The sequence below is a fragment of the Argiope bruennichi genome, chromosome 8, assembly GCF_947563725.1.
Source record: "Argiope bruennichi chromosome 8, qqArgBrue1.1, whole genome shotgun sequence".
Lineage (NCBI taxonomy): Eukaryota > Metazoa > Arthropoda > Arachnida > Araneae > Araneidae > Argiope > Argiope bruennichi.
In genome coordinates this window covers 86996287-87021883 of record NC_079158.1, presented here as the reverse complement: position 1 = coordinate 87021883, position 25597 = coordinate 86996287, and the positions used below count along the sequence as shown (strand labels likewise).

Here is a 25597-nt window from a genome sequence, read left to right as displayed (position 1 = left end):
GATATAATACATTAATGTTATGCTGCGAAAATCATATCTTTTACGCGTGAAAGATTACGCTGCATGTGTGCAATAATTTACGATAATTTCCCTTGTGTGCAATCTAATGTTTTATAGCCACATCTGATATTCATTTCAGGGGGGAAAAGAAAATTTAGAGAAATCTTTTTCTTGTGTGTTATTATAACGTAAAAGCTTGTTTCGAATTGTTTTTCAACGGAAGGTTTCTTTTCTCTTAAGCGAAAATATTTAATTTAAACTGAGCTTGTCTTCTGGATAAATATTTTTCGAGCATAAATGTTTTTCACTATAATGATATAAATTTAATCAAAATTTTGATATTAGATTGGAATATATTAAAGAGATTTTTCTTTCAAATTTTTTTATAGAGTCTATATTGAAAGGTGTTTCGAAAAACTTGTATGCTATTTATGAATGCTGATAAAAATGTTATAAATCAAGAGAAATTTTATTTTAAATAGATATTTAAACAATATTGTTTATCTCTTTGTAATATTTCATTCATCGATAATATAATATAACATATATATAAACAGCAATTTGATTTTTTTATTTCTAAATTAAGAAGTAAATATATAAATTTCCAAATAAAGAATGAAAACTATTTAGGCAAAATGTGTACATAATTTTAATAATACTTTATTATGCTTCTTTCTGTTGATTGTGTAGAGTGTGCATGATTTTAATTATAAAAGTTTTTTTGAAACTTCCATTCAAACGGATTTTTTTTTGAAATAGTGTATAACTTATGAGAATTTCTAAAGGAAATAAAAGGAGAATTTCTAAAGTATCTATCAATAAAAGTAAAGGTGAATGAATGGAATTTGCGCCTCTTCAGATCTGTATTGTATTATTTTATAGAATATTTTTTTAATTTAAAAACAAATTCTGATATCTAAAATAACTGATGTTAACATATCATTAAAAATTTTAAAATCCATACATCAATTTTTAAGTACATTGTGTTTTCCTTATTTAATTTTTTTTCAATATTTCAATAAAACTTTTTTGTAAAATTATTATTTTTTCTCAAAACTTTTGTATTTTCCCTCAAGATAGGAAAATTATTGCTTTAAGTTCATAAATAATATTAATAGTAACGTTCAGTTTTCTTGAAATATCTAGTTTTTTCTTTAGTTTCCATTCTGTTTTTCTATTTCTGATTTATTATGAGAGGGAAAGAAACTAAAACAAATTGCCTTGTTGCATCATAAAATTATTCTCAATGTAAAACAAATGATGGGTTAAAATAAAGTGATTATAGAGAAATCACACAAAATTAAATAAAATTTTTAATCAAAAGTCATAATAAAATTGGTTAAAGGGCTTTTAGTTTCAACATTATAAAGCATTTTTATGCATTTACACATTCGAAACGAGAAGATAACTATGCTTAAGATAACTAATGAAGAAGATAATTAATGCTTAGACAACAGGGCGTTAATATTGTAAATTTATGTATTTGGGTATGCTTTGCAAATATTAATGATATGTACAGTGAATAATATTTTTTATTACGTGAATTTTATAAAATAAAATAATTGCAGCATAATAATCTTATATAAATATATTTTAGTATTTATTTTTCCTCTTTCGGGAAATAATTGCAAGCGAAATGATAAGGTTAAACTGTAAATTTAACTAAATGGATAAAACTGTAAATTTAACTTGCACTTCATACACATTTCGCTATCAAGTTTGAAAACATTCAAACATTGATACATATAACAGTCAAACTCATTATTATGTCCCCCTTTTATTATTTAAATAATAAAAATGTTAAATATTTTATTAAATATTGAAAATCATATTTAATTTATTTGAAAGTTAATAGAATGACCTTCTAATCTTTCAATTTAAACGACATTCAAATATACTTTTAGATAAAATTTTAATTGTTTATTCATTCATCATAAGTTCGAAACAATGTTTTCACACAAAGGATAAAGATATATAACATTTATAAAGAAGAGGAATATATAAAGATATTAATATCATGTAAGTTCCTCTTTACAATCATTTCTTAGATATAAGAGAATGGTGTTAAATATGACGAAGATTCTAAAAATAAAATTCATTCTATGAACTTAATATTTAATTTTCAATATTTCCAAAGAAATAGTTTTAAAATCCTTTCTTGTAAAATAATTCTAAAAAATATAGATAAATATGCTTCGGATATCATATTACGGATTTTGAGGCTTAAAGTACAAATTTGCAATTCTGTAGAACGGCACATTTGAACTTTAAAACTTAAATTCAGTATTAAATCAATAATGAATATTTTTTTTAAATGTCAGAAACATTGATGATGAAAACTGATCTAAAGTACAAAGCGTCGCTGTTATAAAATTGATCGTAATTTTTTTGGATTCTTTAAAACTACGAAAAAATATCTTAGGAAAAAATGAAAATTTATTGAGGACATATGATTTGTTTCGAAGAAATCATACATTTCTAATTATTACTTGACACTATCACTTTAAAACTTTGCCTTTGCATTATTTTTCATCTATAATTTTCTTTACAGAAAGAGAAAATTTCAAATCGAAAGATATGGCAGATAAAAGTATGTTTAATGCACAAGGCGAAGCCCTAAGAGAAATCATGGAACTTATCTATTTAGAAAAGGAATAAAATTCAATATTTAATTCATAAAATTTAATCATACTGTTTGTTTTAACTTTCATTTTTTTCAATTAAATTTCTAATTGCTCGATGAAATGACTTATAATAGATTTTCTTTTGACATTTGATTTTAGTTTAATCAATGATTCATTGACAGTTTCAAACAAATTCCTAATTTGAATTAAAATTCATAATCACTTAGAATTGAACAAAATAAGACTCAGCAGCTACATAGATGGCATTAATTGAAATTTAATTATACAAAAAGAAAAGATCATGAAATGGCAGGACTGGTAAGCACTGATTGAATATTTTGTTTCATTATGCATTCAACATAATTTAATTTAATCCCCAATTAATGACGCAATATCGTTTAATTTAATATATAAATATGTGCATCTAAAATACAAAAAAAAAAGGACTTTTTTTCAATTGAATAAAAAAAAATCGATAATAGGAAGGAGGCTCCTTTAGAATGTTTATATCGTTAAATTTCTGAATTTACATATAAATTAAATATAAGATAATTGGAATATAAAGTGGTATTGAAATTGCAATTAAGGTTAATGTGATGTCTTTGATTTATAAAAAGAAAAGTAGTAGGGAAAAATACACATAGAAATGAAAAGAAATCCATTTAAGATCAAAATTAGAACACAAACACATATTTGAATCATTCTATTCGTTATAGGCGTTGTTATCAATTTAACATTTAAAAATTCAACACAAATAAATCTATTACAAACAAACTAAAAGATTTTACATTACGACTACTTGGATATTATTTTTAATAATGACTGAATTGTACTTTGGAGATTTTAAATTTTATTATGATATATTTAGTAAGGAATTTCAAAAAAATGAAAAAAAAAAATGTAAGAATATGCAGGAAATTCTTTTCTATGTTTGAATGTGTTTAGTCAAAAGTAAATATGAAAATGAACACATATTATAATTATAAGTGAAATGAAAAAAAAAACAATTTCCAGATATTAAATAGGACATCGTGAAAAATGTTATAACAGAAGAATTTAATGAATTTGAATATTGGCAGTTCTTTAAAAAATTTCGTATCTAATATACTAATTGCAAATATCTTTGCAATTAACAATTAGGTGTATATTTTCATAATTTTATTTGTTTTCTTGGTTTTCTTTGGAAGCGATGGTTTTTGTAAATTGTTAGTGATAAATTAAAATGAAGAGTTTTCTATCCAAAATTTGAGAAATTGAAATAACATGTATATCAACTAGAGGTTTTATTTTATATAAGCAACATGATTAACTTAGTGGTTTGGTATTTTTTAAGTTTGATAGTTACCTTAATTTCACTGCTGAAATTAAATGATGCAACATTGTGTTAGTATTACATTGGTAGTTATATTTGGTAGAAATAATGCTATAATGTTATCCACTTTTTCACCATGTATGTAATCATTTTTTTGAACCTCACTAATTTGATTCAAACTTATTTCTTGATATAGTTCGAGTTTTTTATGCAAGTTATCTTAACAATAATTGTAATTCAAGAAGAAATTTTAAATTTCTGTATTTTATCCAAACAAAAACCCTGCTATATAATCAAATGGTTACATTCAAATTAAAAATTAATAATTTTTGAATTAGATATTGTGTAATTAATGAATTTTTGAGATAATATTAAATAATGAGTTTTTCTTTTGCAACAATTATGCAAGTTTATGTGATATAGCAGTTTTAAGTTCTTTTAAAATGTTATTTAGACGAATGCATCTATTTTTTTTACCACAAAAAAAAAAAACAGTATTTTCAAAATATTTTGAAGTGATTATCATAAGACTATTACCAGAAAGCCACTTTCACACATGAATATAGTGTAAAGATAGATAGATGAACGTAAATTATATTAATTTCATTTTAAAATTGTGAAAATTTTTATTAATTTATTAACAATTTTAAGAAGTTTTCAAGTAGCTATTATTTGTATTATTTACAATTATATTAATAGATGCATATGAGAATATTATCAAAAGTACCATTATAAATGTCATTCATTCTGTCACAAAGTCCTTTCTAAACACGAACTACACAGTTTATCGAAAGTGCTTTTAACCATATATTAGCGTCCGAGGTGACATTTATAATAAGGCATGTATTACGCATTGAGGTGCATTGTCGAGTCGGGCTTTATTCAATCTTAATTCAATTCCAAATGATTTCAATTACTTTAAACTTTACCGGAAGAGTTGAGGAGTTCCTGAATAAAGCTGACCTAGAAAGCGTTGCAATTATATTCTCTAATATAACCTGTCACACGATCAGTATTTTGGTAGGAATCGTAATCAAAGCACGCAGAAGGACTTAATTAAAATTTTAGCGGTCGAACTATTATAAAAGCACCTACAATAGCTGTCCTGGATTCTAAGAGACCTTGTGCCCAGTTGGCGGTGAGCAGGATGACGTTTACATATCAGGAAAGATTGTAATATATGTGATAATTAATCTCAGCCTACATCCAGACTGCACGCAAGTTCCAGGGACTATATGTGACTAACCACGTGAAAGGATAAATTTGACGCCATTATTGAGGTGATATTACTGAATCATGTTGAGCATGGACCGCGTTACTCAGGAAAATGTAAGTTTAATATGAAGGCACCATGAGGTAGCCACGCTAAGCCGAAAATGATTTCATCCCTCATCTACTTTGCTTTCACAAAATATTCGGGAACCTTGGTAATGAGTTTCTCAAATTCTTTTTTGACTTCCTTCGCTGTTTCTTAACAACGGTAGGTGGCGACATTTCTTCTTGTTGGATGATTATGAGAATGTCATCTAACATAGTGTCTAGACATAGTGGAAAAAGTTGCTGAGGGAAGGTTTCAGCCTTAAGAATTTGTATAAAAAGCAAATGAGGTCTTTATCATTTTTTGAGGGAATTTTCATATAACCTTATGTGATTACATTGACAGTAAATTGGTTTTGAAAAATATTTTATTTTTTATTTATTAAAATTGATGAAAAAATATGAATATAAAAGATTATTTTTTATATTTAATATTTTCACAGCAGTTTAAAAAAAATGTTTAAAGAAAAGCTGTGCAGTGGAGAATATTTCAAAAGAAGGAGCATATTTGATGACAGTTCATGATGTTTGCTGAATGTCCATATATACCTTTGCAAAGGTTATGTAGCCTCAATATACATCGATTTATAATATTTTGGAAATATATCCTTAATTTCTTTAATACAAATATATAATTAATTACTTTTAATGCGTAAAAAAGATGTTCATACATTTTTAAGATGGAAAAAAAGGAATATATATATATATATATATATAAAATATTAAAGCTTAATAGGCATAATGTCTTTGTTTTGATATAATTCCTCTTGAATATGAAAATAATGCTTATTATTTATATATTTCTCCACTATAAAGTTTTATGATGATAAAATGGAAACAGCCCTCATGATTTTGAAAACTTTAAATGACTTATGAAAAGATCTGTGATGGCTTTATAATCTTTGCCTTTCCAAACGGTAGTAAAATTCAACCTTGTGACAAATAGAAGGATGGCCCTCTAGCGACTATGGAGAGAAACAAGGATCGCTGGCCATCGAACATGTAGCGTCGATAGGATTTGGCTGCATTGTTTCATGTGTTAATTACGTTATACCTGTTTGTTTATATATATATATATTCAATGATATTTCAAAATTTCTAGATTATTTTTTAAGTATATAGTGAGCAATGTATTTTTCTTATCCATAATTATTTTCATTTACATCATTAATGATCAGCAGAAATTTTTATTTTCAGCTCTTTTTATAAGAGATTGCATTAAAGAAATTTTAAAAAAATTGAATTAAAATATGCATAATTAAATATTTTTTCACAAATAATTTCACAAGTAACAGAGTGGAAATATAAAAGGAGCATATTATCGGATAATTAATTATCTTCTAGTTTTAGTGTTTTAAAATTTTGGAATTCTCTAGAAATTATTCACTTTATATTGTTTAGGAAAAATTTACTTATAATCAGTTTCAATGTTTAACGTACGCAAAGCCAAAAAGTTTTAATACATACATTCCTTATTTTTTTAATTTCAAAAAGAAATTATAAGCATGTTGGAAACTCAAATACTAGAAGATTATTTGACTCTCAAAAATGTAGCACAAATTATTTTTAACTGATCCAATTTTTTTACAACTGATATTATTTATATACCCAACAATCTAAACAATACGCAATTGTTTATATGATATATAAATAATAATCAATTGCTGTAATATATTACATACAGATTTAATTCAGCAGTTAATTTTAAATTCTAAGTATTTTCTTGTATCATTGAATGAAAGTCTCATAAGAAAAAGAGACAGTTGATGCCATCACTTAGATGACATCATCATTCCCTTAATCAATCTCTATAATCTGCACCTTCGAAGAAAATCTGATTGCTTTGGACCATTGAGTGCAATTTATATTTTTCTCCAGCCCCATACATCAGCTCAAAGTGCCTTTATTTTTAGCAATTGAACCTTGATCGAAAAAGAAATGGTCGTTATCCTCCATAAGTGGTAAGAGACCATCATTTTTTAAAAGCACACACGCCTGCGGGGTATTTTTAGTTTTATCTTTTCAAAGTAAAACTTTTTCTTTTAAAAAAAAAGAAAAAGAAAAAAGAGAGAAGACCCTTTCTTTTTAAGTGCAGCAAAGTGCCAAACTAAAGCTGTCGACAAAAATTAAGCTGATTAAAGATCTTATCAAAGTAGTGAAGACGGGCCGCCATGATTTTACCCCATTTGTCTCTCTTTTAGCGCTGTGTAATTATTATCATTACAGGGTATGAAGCTCAAAGGTCGATTCTAACTTGACGAGAAGGCGTTACCATGATTGTTCGAGCTCTGCCAAAGAATTCAACTCTTCTCTACTAACTCGGGCGTGAAAGAAAGGCTTCGATGCTCGGACCAAAACAAATATCTTTCAAGACAAAAAAAAAAAAAAAGCTCTGCTTGAAAGAATGCGAAATTTTTGAAAAGTTTTCTGATCTGGGTTGGATGGTGGCCAAAACAAGTTAAAACAAAAATGACACGTTGAAACCGCTAAAGGTTTTGACTACCAACAACCATAATTATTCGTTCGATCCAAATTTTACGTGCTTTTTTGTTGTTGTTCTTACTTTTTTATTGGCAAGTATTTACGCAAGAAACTGAAATAAAAGTATTCGCAGTAATTTGAGAAAAACGGACAATTCTGTTTGGAACTTTTCTACTTCACTTATTTTGTGGAAAAGTGGTTCAAATATTTGGAACCTGAAGGTTTGTAATGCTTTTGGTTAAATATATTGTAGGAATGAAATTCATATGTCCGTCATAGAAAGGTTCCCCAATTTTTTAAAAAGAAATTAATATTCGAATTTTTGAAAACTGTTTTTTTAGAACTACAGCAAATTTTAGAAACTATTGTACTTGTATCCCGGATTTTGTTTTTATTCACAATATTTCGAATCTCAACATCTAGAGCAGACAAAAATAATTCATGTTGGGAGTTTGAATCATATCCAGAAAATGAAAACTCAGAAGTCATAATTCAATTATTTTCTGTCAGACACGTACTATTGCAAATAAAAAAATAAAATGAATAAAACCAAACTTTGATAACTTGTAATGAATGCCAATAAATATTAGAAATAATAATAAATATAAACTGAGATCTTGATTTTTATTTTCAAATTTTTAATTTCAAATTCAATATATATATTGCTTTAAAGGATCTTTAATTTTGGTAAATTACTCTTTTCAGCAAATAAATAGTTGTTTCTTTCAAATGGCATTACGATTTTGTTTTTGATCGTTATTAATCGCAATTTATATAAAATATTAATCTTTCATCAGACAAATTCCCTTTTTTTATAAGTCAAAAAATGCTGAGTGTTACAAGCAAATTTTGCGTATGATTCTTGAGTAAATTATTCATAAAATTAAAAATCAATTATCATTTTATTTTTCTTAGTTTATCAGATTTCCCTTTTTTTTCCCTTAGAAATTAAAAATTTTATACCAGCAATTGTCTGAAAACACGTAATTTCAATACAACTGACACTATTTTCACTATCCCTTCAGAGTGATTTCTGCGACTCTTACACAACGGTAGATAATTTCATTCTTCCATGTACAAATGCAAGAGTACATTTTAGCTTTTGAAAATATAAGCTAATCAAACGTGCTGGTGATAAAAAGAGGGAATAGTCATTTTCTTTTGAATAACATAAAATGAGGAGAAAGCCCTTCAGATCCATTTTTAAAGTCTTTCATTTCAGAAGATATTTTAAATTTATAGTGTATATTTTGTGTATATTTTATGTAAATTTTATGTGTATATTTTGTGTATATTATATGTAAATTTTATGTGTATATTTTGTGTATATTATATGTCAATTTTATGTGTATATGTGTATGAAGATATTTCAATTTGTAAGTGTTTTGCTTTCTTATTTAAATGAATTTGGTTCTATGTCCATGCTATTTTCATGGTATTTTGTTGTTTGATTTGCTGTGTTCTTATTTGGATTGATTTTTGGAAATGTTTTTACTTGTTTTTGTATAATTATCTTTTATCTTGTGATACTAATCTTATCTCCAAAACCACAATTTCCTGAGATTTTCAGGGTCACGAGGGGTTAGTTTGTTGGACGAAAGTCAGACCCCTCACAGAAAAAATCCCTGGTTTGAATCCTTGCCTGAGGGTGACACTTGAAAAAGTCTTCATGCCGGATTCATTTTATTTTTCTTTTTGATTCTTTGGCTGTAAACTTAATATTGATTTCTAATAATTCTTCCAATTTAGTTTTAAATTTTATCTAATTTTTAATCTGTAGATTAAAATTAAGAGTTAATATTTTTTTAACTTGGAGAACCTTAATTTAAGGTTTTAAAATGATGATAAAAAGCTTTAAAATGTAAAAAAAAAATCACTTTTCAGAATTTTAGTTTAAAGTTTTTAACAATAATGCAAAGTTTTCAAAGGTGGAAAACAAACAAAATGTTAATCATATTTAATTTTGATTATAAGTGTATTATTTACATCCTAGAAATTAATGTATGAGATAAAAAGAAAAAACAATTTTTACTGCAGAGTGCGAAGCATCATTTTTGATTTTAGCTTTTACTCATATAAAGACAATTTTTTTCCAAAACTGTTGTAATCATTTGCTGCTATATATAATATAATACTTTTGAGAGATAGCAGCAGATATATATTTTATATATCACGCATTTTATACTTCATCAATTCTGCGATCGATACTTTTTTTTTCTTAAATATTTTCATAAGATACATTTTTTTTTATAAATAGCCACCGTGTTTTTCTGAAACTGCAGGCTTTGAAAGCATATGAATTTTTTTCAATTATCATGAAAATTAAACTGTCAAATTATGAAAATAGAATTTAAATGCATTGGTGATTTTTTGTGTGGATAATGTCATTTTTCTTAGAAGAAGAAAAGGAATATATATATATATATATATATATATATATATATATATATATATATATATATATATATATATATATATATATATATATTAGTTTAACTATCTGTCTCTACAAATGAAATATTTCATAACAGGCGATAAACACTTTACCACTAATTTCTAGAATATTTTCAGAGTTAGTTTATATCATGCTACGAAATGCCATGCTTTTTTTTGTGGCAAAACTGAGCAAGAGTTTACCAACTCTATTGTTTGTGAAAGCCACATCTGTAACGTATTAATTAACGTTGTAAAATTCTTATCAAGTTTCTGAACTCCAAAAACCACTACTTCTTCGATAATCGGTAACATAATTCTTCAAAAAGTAATTCTTTTACATCCACAGACATTATTATGGTTTAAAATACTAAAATATTAACTTAATATAGAAAGTATAATTTTGGATGAAAAATTCTTCAGGAATTGTATAGATAAAATAAAGTATATCTTTGCAGAAAGCAATTGTAACTAATTTGGAAATTTCAAAGATATAGAGATAATTCAGTTATTTTGTATGTATTTCTCAATTATTAGTAAGACCAAGAGTTTTAAAACTTTTAAATATATTACGACCCATACAATGCTTTGCAATATTTCATTGCTTTCGCCTGGAATACCGCAGGAGTATTTGAGTGCAATCCATTGTTTGTAAGTTCATCATCTAGTAAAAGAAGTTTTGATAATGAAAAATTCTTTACTCAGGAATATGAGCCGCTTTGTTTATGAGAAAGATCATTATCCAGTTATACGAGCTGCTTTGTTTATGAGAAAGTTTTAAATAAATTAACTTTAAAATATTCGATTACTAAGCTGATTCTGGAAACGTATAGTATCAAATTATAGATATGTCTAGACATTTAATGGGCAAATAAAAACGAGCTTTAATCCTTTGAATAATGGGTATGTCTTTTACAGGTATGGAAGTGACAGAGAATACACGAACATGTTAGATTAGCTCTAAGTATCTTAAAAAAACTTTTAAAAATGTTGCACATGAATAGTAGAAAATCTGGAATCCATAGTGGCTCTTGTGATATTTGTCATGTTCAACATGTTTCATCTGAAATATCCTTTAAACACTTATTTTCATTGGTTCATTATAAAATTATATGATCTGCTTTGTTTCTGGGGGCGTTGTGTGATCGTAATTTCTTAGCTTTGTTTTAAGAATTGCATTATCGACGAAATTGTTTGAACTTCGCCGTTTAAGCTTTAGCATCAAAATGAATATGGAAAAATTTAATTATAACAATAGAATGTTTACTGTACCAATATGAATGTTGCCAGTATGAATGTTGAAGAGTATATCCCACATTGAACAAAGAATGTGAGAAAAATTTCTCAGACAATGGAAGTCATACGCTGTTCATAATGGCCGAATGGTGTGAAAACAGAATATCAAAAAAAAAAAAAATAATAATAAAGCTAATAGTAACATTTATGAAACTAATTTATTAAGCAAAAAAAGATTGAGAAAAAAAATACAGCATTTAGAGTGCATGAAAGCTGCTACATCTAAAATAGAAATAAAATTATCAAAAGTAGATAAACTTTAAATAAGACTGAAACGTATTGGGCAAAAAAGAATAAGAACAGAAAGGAAATAAAAATGATTAAAATGAAAAACGTATAAATCTGATCAGAAAACATTATTAATAATCATTTTCACGCATGTATGCAAACCAATGATATTTTCTGTGGGAGGCTTGATTTTCGACTAACAATTTAAATCTGTTGACCCTAATATCCAAAGATATTGATTTTTTTAAAAAGAAATAATTTGCACAATATAAAATAAGAAAATTTCAAACAGTAAAAAATACAGATAGAAAAAATTCAAAGATAAAATTACAAATTTAATCGAAAAAATTTCCCGAAATTTCAAACATCAAAATCCAAAAATTAAAAATATGAATGGAACAGAGTTAAATACAGAAAAAAATACTAATATTTAAGGAATTCAAATATCAATCTATTTAAATACGAATTAAAATAAAAATTCAGTAAAAAAGTAAAAAAATCATCAAAATTTAGAAATTTAAACAGACGAGATGTATCGAATTGCAAATTTTAGTTCCCGTTCTTTATGGCAAGTAATTTTCAGTCTTTTTTTTAAATTTTGGACTGCTTTGGAATGATATTTTTTTCTATAGGATATACATTTTATATCGTGCGAGGTCATTTCGTATAAATCTGTAATTTCTTTTAAAATGGGGAAAAAAAAAGAAAGTTTTGCCAGATTGATGAATTTTTTTGCCAGAAACATCTTGATACAATAATTGTTTACATTTGTTCCGTATTTCTTTATTACATTTTCAAATTTTACTCCGAATTATATGACTGAGAAAACCAGTTAACCAGCACAAACCCACAAAAAATTTATTTTATACATTCACAATGTGCATCGATATAAATCCAGTAACTAAAAAAAATAATTGTCGAACATGTATTTAGATTATATTTATTGTAGATTATAATTGTAGAATATATTTAAAATCATCTTCAAAGCGTTGTAAGAGCAAAAATGTGCTATATATATATCTATTCATATTATATAAACTTCAGTTCAATTTTTTTTTGACAATTAAAATTATTTTTTATTTCGCATATAATGAAGTAAAATAACTAAATGTTTGGAAAAGAACCTTTCTTAGTGAAAACTACTGCAAAATTAATACTTTTCACTACTACTACAAAATTAAGTACTTTTCAAAATAATAATTATTTATCCAATGGTTTGTCTTGTAGAGCTATTTGAATACTTTTTCTTTCTACATGCTAGACTGTAAACATTATTATGCTAAAAATTAAATTAATTTTATAAAGTTTATGTTATCATAAAATCTCCTTAATTTAAAAATGCAATATATTTTATAGCATGATAAATTTTTAAAGCGTGATAAAAAGGAATCAACAATTTGTTAAATAATGTTAATTAAAAATATAAATTGGAAAGTTGCTATTTTTATTGTTTAATAATTCCAACTAAGGTGATTAAAATTTTTAAATTACTACCATTATCTGTAATTGATACTGAAATTAATTTGTTATTTTATCAAATATGCATTTTAATTGTTACTTTATGAGACTATCACTCAAATCTTGACCCAATACCTGCAAATCCAAAATCGTAAATTCTATGCAGTTCTTCTTAGTCGTATTTGTACTATTTATTGGGATATTCTTAACAAATCCGCATTTTAAACAAAAACATGATTCCTATCAGAAGAACTAACTAGAAGTATATATCTATAAAAAAGTTTCTACTTGTATATGTCTAAAGAAATTTCTAAAATATGTCTATATTTTAGAAATCAATAATTAATTCACGATAAGGGTCGATAGCATATGCATTTGTATAGAATATTGAGTAAAAGAGATGGGAAAACTAAAAGGTAGGGTTTCTTTAGTAACCACGCATACCACATATTCATTGCAGTTTTAAAAAATATTTCCAAGCATTTTTAAAAATTTTAAGCTTTGAGACTTAAAATGAAAGCACTTAATTGAAATACATATCAGTTCGTTTTTGTTTATAGTATATAGTTACATGTCCATATTTGTATTTAGATAAATGTCTTTGAAATGAAGTTTTCAAAGTGCAACATAAAGTGATGCCATTTTAAAAATCAGAGCAAAATATTCGAGACTAGAAGAAAAAGAAATGGCGTGACTTATACCCGTTTCTATAAAAAAAGAAAAAAAAAGATATCTACATCTTTTTTATTTTATTTTACAATTTTTTTTTCTTCTTCCGGCAGAGAATTTCCTTTTCTTTCATCTAAGCTTAGCTGTCGTTGGAAGTTTCTCACAGATAACATATTTTTTATAAACTGTTTTCCACTTTTTAATAATAATCTTGGGATAATAATTTTTCAGAGCAGCTTAGAAACTAGAAAAATAAACAAGTTTAGGCTTTCTTCGCTAAGGACAGGGAAATAAATTTTCTTTCACTTCCAAATAGACGACATGCGAGGTGCTCTTTTTTTTTTTTTTTTTTTTTTTTTCGCTCTTATACTTTCGCATTTTTGAAGTACGTGAAATATTTACTTGAGATGTTTAAGCGAAGAAAAAAAATCCAAGATTTTCGTCTAACGTTGCTAGGATTACATAGCATTGCCTGTAACGTATGTATTTTTAACTCAGCTTAAACAGCGCCATAGAGTCGTTTTAATTAATTTCTCTTGTCTTGAAAGGTCGTATATCTAGCGTGGTTGTAGTCTTTAAAAACAGGTGCTAAGCTTAAATCTTTTCTTCTTTTTTTCTACGTCTCTGTAACCAGCGAAGAATTCTGCATTTTCTGAATTCCAGCCGGCAATTAAATAAATGTTTAATCGAAATTAAATATTAGCTTAAATTAAGTTGGTGTTTAATCTTTTATGGAGCCAATGCTTTTTAATATTTGACTTTAAAGTAAATGTTTGAGATTCTATTCGAGCGAAACCATTCTAATTAACAATTATTTCTCATCATATTTGATTTTAAATTTCTGAAAGAAATTAAGTCGAGTTCAAATTAAAAAAAATTATATGTCAAACTTTTTTGCCTTAAGAATGTGATAAGATTGTTTTTTAATTCAACGAATTTATTTCTCTGCAGTCAATTTAATGAAAGTCAAATGGATGTATGGGAATAAAGTTATACTTACATGAGAAATTTGAAATGAAATATTAGAAAATAAAGCTCCTTCTTTTCATTGAAGACTTTTTATCGTTTTCACACTAATCCTGATTTGTTGAAGAAAGTGATAATTATTATTAAAGCAGTTTTTAAATACTAAATATTTTCAAACAGAAAGCTGCTAATGCTTTTATTTAGGAAACGTCATATATAGATTAAATTTTATTTAATCTGAAAGAATTTCTAACCTTATTTCATAGCAATGAAAGGAACATGAGTTGTATTTTAATCTTATACATTTTTATTTAATATTTAGTAGTCCGTCAGAATTCCTAGCTAATATTTAATCAGAGACATTTTAATTTGGAAAGACTTAATGAAAAAAAAATGTGAAAATTATACACTAATTGTTTAATACCTTTATAGAGAAATATATTTGATTTGTATAGCATTTTAATACACCATGGTTTGTAAACCAAAACTTCAAATGGTTTAATATTTAATATGAAAATTATTAAACTTTAAGATGATGTTCAAATAAATTTTGTAAATTATTAAAAAAGAAAGGTTTGAAATTTGAGAAAAAGATGTCTCCGAAAAACTTTATATTTTTCGATCCTTATAATTTATATAATTGCATGATTATTGAATCAACAATAAAATCAGACAGGAAATGGGTGTGTGGGCGTGGTAATGAAAAATTGTAAAACTAAGAGAAACATTGATGAACATATTTACAACTAGATGCATTTTGTTTGTTTTCATTGTATTCAAAACATTATACATGCTTTTAAAAAAAAATAATACAAGCCATTATAATTTGATTACACTGATTGCGAAATAAACAAGGGAAATAAAATAACTGTAATAAACATAGAAAAAATGAAATCTACGATCGCAAATTATCATGTGATTATTATTTTATAAGTTATTATTATTTTTTATTTTAACATTATTTATAACATTATTATTTTTTAAGTTATTATTTGTTTTAATTAATTTAAGTCTTTAACTAGTTTAAACCGGTTTAAGAGAGCTCCAAAACTTTTTAGCCAGCCAAGAAAAAATTGAAAATGAAAATTGCTATTTATGCTTTATTCATTAACCCCTAACTAAAACAACATCATGTTCTCACAAAAAGGAATGCCATGTTTCGATGCTGAATACTGAGCGTTTCCATCGCGATGCGGCTTACAAATGATAAACTATTTACCAATAAATTTTTAAACATAGTAATTTAGATAGAATTTTTTTTGTAAACAGAAACTGCTATTTTCTAATTTCTGAGATCATAAAACAGTTTCGTAATGGATTAATCTTGGAACAGGAGTCAAATCCTTCAATGTTTCCCACTTAAGAATGAAAGAAGTGATATTTTCCCATTTGGGGGGAGGGAGAGAAAATACTTTTTATCAAAACTGTTATTAAACGAGAGTGAAGTTTTTTTGAACATATTGTGAAAATAAATTATTTAATTTCCTCCGAAAAAAATTAAATTCTATGAAAATAACAACTATGATGTCATAGTTCTACGTCAACCTTTTAAAAACTGATGTTAAAGAAGCATACGTAATAATAAATAGATACTGGTAAAAGTAGGTCATCCTTTTAAAAACGCATCTGCTTTCAAAGAAGCATACATAATAATAATGCAATAATGGCAAAAGCAGGTAAAAAAACATATATGCAATTAAAAGATGATGATGAAAATTGCCATTTATGCTTTATTCATTGCCTACACGATTTCGAGCTTCAATATTCATAGTTTACGCGATTTCGAGCTTCAAAACCACCTAACGAAAACAACATCCTGTTAACACATGATAAAAAAATAAATAAGAACTTTACACGAATTTATTCTCTTAATCTTATTTAATTTCTTTAGTTTTAAAAATAAATTCACGGTAGTCCTTTCTAAATTTAAAGGTTCTTGTAAGCTAGAAGGTTTAATTTCAAATTTGCTTGCCAAACTGTCTCATAGCAATTGTTTATAAAGATCTAAGATGATTAGTTATGTTCTGTTTGCAAGTAATTTCTGTTCTACATAATAACATATTTACTTAAGAATAATTATTTAAAGGGAGTAATAAGTAAATGTTAAAGTTCATATAAAAAAGATATTGCTTTCCTAATATATCTATTCTTAAATGAATAAGCAAATATTTCCAGTTCTTTGAAAATATTGACACAACATTAAATTCAACATTTTTGATCAGAGCACATTATGATCGCTCGATTAGATCTTATTATGATCTATTAATGATAGCAAGTCGGTTAATAAATAAAGTCTGAAATATTTATCTATTAATATTTGCATTTATTTATTTTGAAAAAAAACATCACACATAATAGCAAGTATATGATGTTTAAAACGCAGTTAAATTATTTTTCAAAAAAATTTAAAAAAAAAATTCCAATCTTTTTCGAAAAATCCTTTATTTTACTATTCCTTTTTAAGCAACATGTTGACATAAATACTGTGAGTAATTATAATACATTTAAAAATATGTTCTAAATATAGTATTTATTTCGTGTATTTATATTGAAAGATTGTTTTAAATCTTCCATATTTAATATGGAAAAAAATATGGAATTATCGTACGAAATTTGTATTGGGATACTGATCTAATCTTCTTAATTGGCAGATTAGTTGCTAATTTGTAACCATTCTGGCGATTTCAAAATAAGTAGCAAAGATAAAAAAATTTGAAAAAGTAAACCAAAATCTCAAGTGATTTTAGTTTACTAAATTAAGGAAACTTTGTAATTTATGCAGGAAAGAGACGGCGTTTTTAATCTTTATGAGAAGTTGGATGGTAAAATTTGATATATAGCGGTTATTAGTTTTGAAATTGATTTTCATAGAGATAGATGCTTATAAACTTTTAAAGTTCTAGAGTTGTTTTTTATTTTCAACAGATGATTTTATCAATAAGTCTAGAACTTACAAATCGCTAAAATAGTCATACAAAGTATTTATTTCATAAATAATGTAAAATCTTTTTAGCAGCAGGGAAATAATGAGTTGTAAATTAACTATTGATTACTCTCAAAATTTAATCTAAAAAAATTATTATTTTACTTTCGAAAGCAATCTTTATTAAAAATGTTTTAAAAAGTTTTTTCTTTATCTTTTTAAACCTAAATAACAGCCGTATTCATTCGTATCTTCTTAGTAAGTATTAATTTTATTCAAAAACAGTAGGCAGTTTTTGTTTTTGGAATCATATATTGGTTTCACTTTAATAATACCTATTAATTGAGTTTAGTTAATATAAGAATTGAAACATCTGAAACTAAAACAGGGTATGAAATAAAATATGCATTCATACAATGTATAAAATATCTTCTGGTTTTTCTTAAAATTTAGTTAAAATGAGGAATATTCCCTTTGCTTTTTCTAATTGCCAAAATTTACTACGATATATATATATATATATATATATATATATATATATATATATATATATATATATATATATATATTTAGTAAAGTATATTATTTAGTATATATTTAGTAAAATCAGCTGAAACTCATAGCGAAAAATTTTATTTTTATTAAAATATTACTATATATAAATGTTATTTAGTTTTAAAAACAGGTTATAGATTCGATAATTCTCTTATTTATATAAATAATTTTTATTAGACGTTAGGACTTTAATCATTTAGTATACGTCAATTGATTATGTCAGTTCTATAAAATTTGAACAGTTTTAAGTTACTAATTATGATAAAATACTTGTGATTTTTGTTGTAGTAACTCAAAAAGATGCTAAAAATTTTATACAATGAAAAAAAAATACCAAATCAGTTGTTTAGTTTAAAATTCTTTATTTATAGCAATCATTCCCTTTTGACCAAAGAAATTAATTCAAAATTCATTTAATTGAATTAGTTTCCAAGCTAATTTTGAATTAATAATTTCCAAAGAAAATAACAATGAATAAGATTATAAGAATTATCTTGCCTCATCGCGACACATTAAATTATTATAACACACTATTTGATATAAGTTTACTGAATAAAGTTTTTACAATGAATTCAATTGAACATAATTAGAAAGAAACTTACAACTTCCAGCTGTTTTAGTAGATATTATTTCACTGCTATTTCCTCTCCCAGCACTATTTGTAGCAACAATGAAACAGTAATATTTTGTGCCGCATAGAAGATCATGCAACGTATACACTGTACGCTCCCCTGTCACATGTGTCTCTTGCCACGGAGTACCGTCCATTCTGTGATGAAGTATGAAACCTAAAATTTTGGAAAAACATTTATAATTCATAACCAATGCATCATATATAAAAATGAGATGGGCATTCAACTCTCTGCAAGTACAAGCCAAACTCTTTCAGTCGAGGACAATTTTTGTCTTGATAAAAGAGGAGCGCAAGGATCATAAATCATAATAAGTATTTATTAAATGAAAGTTAGTTCAAGAGAAATTTTTCGTTACTTTTCTATGTTATAACTATTTGGAATCTTTAATCATGATTTAGTATAAATTGAATTGACCGCGACCAAAAATGTATGTTTATATCTATGTTTCCGAGGAACTCTCCTAATTAGCTTAAGATGAATATGAGATGAAAGTAGAAGTATTTTTTTTTTAAATTTTCTGTTAACAGGAAATATAGACACAGAGATTTCCAAAAATTAGAAGAGTTATGTATTTTGACACATTAAAATTCCAATTATACCTAATTTAACGCTACAGAACATCATGTAGACATTTGGTTTCAAGTATTTATTTTCAGTTATAAGCTTCACATAGCTATTCCAAAAGGCAACATTGAGTGTTTGAAAATCCTTTCTAAATACTTTTTGATATATAAGACCGATATATGGCAATAGCGATGTTAGGATTAGATTTATACTGCAGAACTTGGAACAATTCCAAAATATGTGAATATTTTTATTTCTTATTAATATTGCGTTTATGCATTAAAAATACGATCAAAATATAAAATTTTCAAAAATATATCGATTAAAAGGGACTTTTATTTTAATTGCTGAATTGTTATATTGTGATTTCTCTCAGTAGCATATTGTTTAATTCATAATGCAGCTATTTACCCCATTCATTATTATTATTTTTTTAAATTTTACGAAAGAAAATATTTAATTAAAAAAATAGCTTTCCTAAATTATATGGAGATGTTCAAAATGCACACATTTATCTGTAAAAAAATAGAAAATCCTCCATTCTAAGGTCAAAGGGTAAAACTGTAAGTGAAGAGTGAGATAAATTTTACAATTTAACTAAATCAAAGTTTGTTTAAGTATAAACGAACAGATAATTAAAATACAATTATAAAAATTATAACAATAAGCAAATCCTTCCTACTTTAAGTACTGTTCAAAAGCATAATACAGACAAAAACCATGAGTTTTAAATAATTCTGTATCAAATTTTTAGGATATGGTACATTGAAATATTATAAAACTTTAATTGCTTTAAGCGTACTGTAATTTATTTCATTTTCGTAAATTAGAATAGCTTTTAATGAATCTAAAATTGCGATTTCATTTAGCTAAGATTTAAAAGTGTTTCAGAATACATTTTATGTTTTAAATCATTATTTAAAAATACGTACAGAGTATAACGTGTACCAAAGAGTACATTCTGCTTTTCATTTACCAATAAATGATTTGAATCATACTTAGAGATATTAGGAGGGCATATATTCAATCCACAATTATGTCCCGTTCAAAATCAATGCTTTCCAAAACTATATCACCAGACGAAATGCAAATTCATACGTGAAAAGTTACCGTTTAAGTAATCAAACCTAGATAGATATAGCAAAGACATGAGGTCAAGGTTTACGAAACGTACCTCATAAAGAAAGGGTTGGCTCGTTATTGGTTAATAAAGAAAATGGATATCAGTTCAAATTATTTTTTTGTATTTAAGGAAACGGTTTTAGTAAATTCTATAAGTTCTATAAAAGTTTCATCTTATTTTTTTTTTTTTTTTTTTTGTATTTAAGGAAACGGTTTTAGTAAATTCTATAATATCTATAAAAGTTTCATCTTATTTTTTTCTGTCTTTGTTACTAAATTTAACATCGTAATTAATATTATATATATCTGAAATGAAGTCCTTTGCATTTTTCGTCACTGCCTTTATAGTATTACACCATACGAAATTATTAAAGCTCATTAAATTATTGCAGTAAAAATGATTAAATATATTTAAAGAAGAAAATAGAACTAATTTAATTTCATCGAAATGGTTTGTAATCATTAATTTCTGTACTCCAATTGCTGGTTTAATTTCAGAAACAAAACTGCATTCCTGACAAAAACTAAGGTTTAAAATTACCATCTAATAAATGTATTTTTATTTTGCATAATATATATATATATATATATATATATATATATATATATATATATATATATATATATATATATATGAAATTAAAACCTATTTCGGAAACAATCTAAATTATTTCGGAATCAAACTAAAAAATTAAAAACTAAAAAAATAGAAAAAGCATCATTGTATTTAGAGAGCACAAATGCAGCTACTACTAAAGCACAGATGGATATAGTTTAATTACTAATTAGTCTCTCTCTAGATATATATATTATATAGAGGATATGAGTAAACTATTACTAATTAGTCTTTATATATATATATTTGCATGAAAAAATATTTTTCTTTGCGCAAGAAACAAAATATTTAATATCTTGCATATTTCGCTGATTTTAATAATTATTTTTCTTTTTCTTTCTCGAGCATGATTTTTAATTTTATTAAAAATACAGCTAAATTTTATAAAATGATGTATACATTGACAAAAGTATTTTAAAGTAGAAAATGTATTACGGAAGACCCATAATAAGAAGATGATATTTAGATTATTTTCTCAATAAATTAAGTTTTCAAAAGTAATAATTAAATTTAAATTCAAATATTTTAAAAATACTAAACATCCTTTAACATTTTCTACTATGATGCTATTTTTAAAGTAATAAGGAAACAAATAAACCAATCTTATGGTTCTGTAAAGAACCATAAGAGCCCGGTTTAAGATACTTTATAAACCAACTAATAGGTTCCAATGCAAGAAAAAAATGTCTAAGAATTTTTGTAATTAGTCTGATTGGAAGAACAGGGGAAGGAAACAGGATTAAAAAGCCTGATGTATATCATTATAATGATGTAGCTTTTATTTTGCTAAATTATACTAAGTATTTTGAAATAAACTTCTTATATTAATTACAAAGAAAAGTAATCAGTAATGTAAAAGTACAGATGTAAAATAGAAATATCCAATAATATCTAGAACAATCTGATTTGTAGTTGCAGGAAATTTTCCCTGCAGCCTGCATTGACGTTAAAAAAAAGGAAATGAAAGAAATGAAAAACGTTTTAGAAATTGTTTTCCTGATAAGTTCATTATAATTTATTTAAATTTTATTAAAATATTTAATTGTCATTTTTAGAATATAATTGTGTGTTTTGAAGAAAATTGTAAGACCTCACAAAATATTTTGTTCGGAAAATAATGAGTTGTGAAAACTTTTAAACATGTGCTTCAGTTAAAATAAATGGGAACACATTTTGTAGAAGTTTTCATTTTCCTCGACTTAAAATAATTTTAAGGAAAGGGAAAAATTTCATTACCATTTTCTGCAAATTTCTTTAAACAACACCTTTCTTTTCAATTTAATTTCTTAATTAACCAATCTTGGTTATAGTAACGTTCTTAATTCCAATTTCTTGAAAAATTTTGGAGGAAGTTGTGAAACATGGAGCAACATATATTTCGACTCCTTGTCACAGTAACGAACTGATTTGAAGAGAATATATTTGTAATGGTAAAAAAAAAAAAAATGTTTATTTCCTAATGATTTAATTTATTGTCCATTCCCAGCTATCCCATTGCAGTATTTATTTTTAAATGTATTATTTTACACGAAATATAAATTGTTATAATTTAAATTAAGTATGTCGATTATAACACACAAAGTTGATCATAATTGATATTACGTAAGTCAATAATAACATATATAAATTGCCATTATTATTTAATACCTTCAATTTGGAATAATTAAAAAAAAATCCCAATTTTGTCAGAGAAAAGATAGAAATGAAGCTTTTTAAAAACAGAAATGGATGAACATTGAGACACAAGATGAAAATTTATAAGATTTAGAGATTTACTTTAAAACGAAAAATGACTAGTAATTAAATTTAGTTGTAGAAAATAAATCTCGCATTTAAATAGCACATTCATTCTCAAATTCAATTAATTTTTTTTTGATTATTGCCCGGACTGAAAAAATCTATTGACCGTTAGATCGGGTATAATATTTTTTTCTTATTCTTGGCAATCATTAACTATTAATTAGAACCTAAACAAACTTTGATTTAATCAAATCAGCTTCTTCAGATATGTAACTTTGAGCTGATATCTATTAATTCTGTTAATCACTCGAAAGGTCATTCATTCTGGTACTTCCAACATAATGTATCAAAAGTTACATCTTTTTTCTAAATTAAAAAATCAACAATGGATAATTTCAGATGTAACTTTTCCCTTTTCATTAATAAAATATTTAATATATAAATTCATATATATGTGGACTTATTATAATTATTATAAATACATAAAACTATATAAATTTGTTTTCTTAAAGAAAAGAGTCAAAATCCTCAAATTTCATAAAATTAAAGTCATACTAAAAGGAAGAAAATAATAATAAATCTTGAAAAACTCTTTATTTATTTCGAAAATGAATTGAAATTGTTTTTTGCTAAAAGCAATCTGAAAGTATTTACATTTGAGATTTTTTGTAAAAAGTGCCTAGTATCGTATTTTAATACAGAAAATAAATCAAGACAATTCTGCATGCTACATTTATAATTGTACTTGGAAGAATTTTTATCATAACGTTATCGCATATTAAATGTATTTTAGTGATAAAAATTACTTTTGTTTCCATATTTCCCAAAGAAGAAATCAAGTTATTCCAGAAATTGCCTTATCATCTAAATGACTGTGATTAAGGGCAGCATAAGAAGAAGAACTATCGACTTAAGAGTTTCTGCATAAAAACAAAGTAATTACATGTGAAAGATCTCACATTCAGAAACACGAATGACGTGATGAACGCAAAGAAAGAAGCTAGCTGCAGGTAGGATAAAAAGCTGTGCAATGATAAGTCGCAGGATCATTGGATTAGTGTAATTATGGTACTCGGTACTTTCCCCTCGTAAGATGATGGTAAAAAAGAGTGAGTGTAATAACGAATGGCGAAGAAGAGAATAAATTCCTTTCAAACGGTTTTGCATTTATTTGGAATATAACGATATATTTTTACAGCACAAAGTTCAAAAGTTAAATGCATCTCGTTTAAATGTAAAATTGCATCAGGATTTAAGATAAAATGAAAATTTATCAAAAATAATTTCGAAAATAAATTATAAAAAGAAGGTCTACATTAGATTTAATTAAATAGAGAGAGTTTATATTCGCTGGGTAGACAATCCTACTGTTCATGTAAAAGGGTTTTGTTTCTAATTGCAAATTACTTATTATAAATGGCATTATTTATTGTCTGTATAATATTGAATGTCTAAATTTGTTGATATATTAAAAATATAAGAGTAAAAAGTTAAAACAATTACCCGCAAAAAATTGAGTGCAAATAATACTTATCCTGATGTTAAATAATTAAAAAAACAAAATGTGTCCCTTTGGTTACAACTAACATTTTACTTTTGTATTTGTAGTATTATTTTGTATTATTATTTTTATTTATTATTTATTTATATAAACTTATTTACATTTATGTTTATTTTATAATTATTTATTTTACTGGTATTATTTTTATTCGTCATTTTTTATTTATATTATGTAGTATTATTTTGTATTTGCACGTGCCTATGCAAAGAACTGTTTTTACGTTCACTTGAAAAACATCAGTCGCAAAATATAAGGCAGGAAATTAGGCTTTTCAATGCTAAACACAGATTAATCTGAGGCATTTAAAGAGGAAACAGATTAATACTTGCCCCCCACAAGTTTTATAATTTTTCTTCAAAGGATCCATTTATAAAAGTATGGATTATAAATGCTTAGAATCAAACAAATCTGTAAAGTGCTGAAGTGGAGCCATACTAGTAGATATCTACCCAGGTAAGGAATGGAAATGCAAAGATTAATCTTATCACTTGCCTTTAGGGATTTTGGAAAGACACATTGTCCGACATCTAATACTCATTGTTTCTTTATACTATATCAATGTAGCTATGGGCTCTTCTATTTGGATTACAAATTTTGTTTTGATGAAGTAATTGACGTTACCTTACCGATCACATTATAGATACTGCAATATCATACAGGTTTAAAGTGAAAGAGTATGCCTTTCACTTTTTTAATGTACTGAGATTTCCTTTCAACTTTGATAATCGTCATTTTCTGAATTAAAATATTTAAAATATATTTTTTTCTCTAGATTACATTAATGCATCAGAAATCTAAAGCAATATTTTAAAGTGAACTTAAAAATAGTTATTAAATATTCTTTGTACATAAACTCTCTGAAATAGGCAACATTTAAAATGCTATAGGAAAAACGTACCCTTGCTTTACTTCATACACATACACACACACTCAAGCAAGCATATACATACACACACGCGCACCCATGCTCACACAAAAATCCTTCCATACCCCCTCCCCCCACACACAAACACAGACGAAGAGAGTGAGAAACATAGAAACATATAAACAGCTTTTTTTATACCGGCTTGCACTATAAGTATATAAGTAAAACATTA

General features: G+C 25.6%; 1 protein-coding gene across 1 annotated transcript in view; it reads right to left on the bottom strand.

Annotated features, from left to right (window-relative positions):
- Nucleotides 1-25597, bottom strand: part of LOC129980683 (cell adhesion molecule Dscam2-like) — a 550882-nt gene that overhangs the window by 68840 nt on the left and 456445 nt on the right. Inside the window, exon 20 of the mRNA XM_056091064.1 lies at nt 18865-19050. Coding sequence (XP_055947039.1) covers nt 18865-19050 — 186 coding nt within the window. The remainder of the gene's footprint in view (nt 1-18864; nt 19051-25597) is intronic.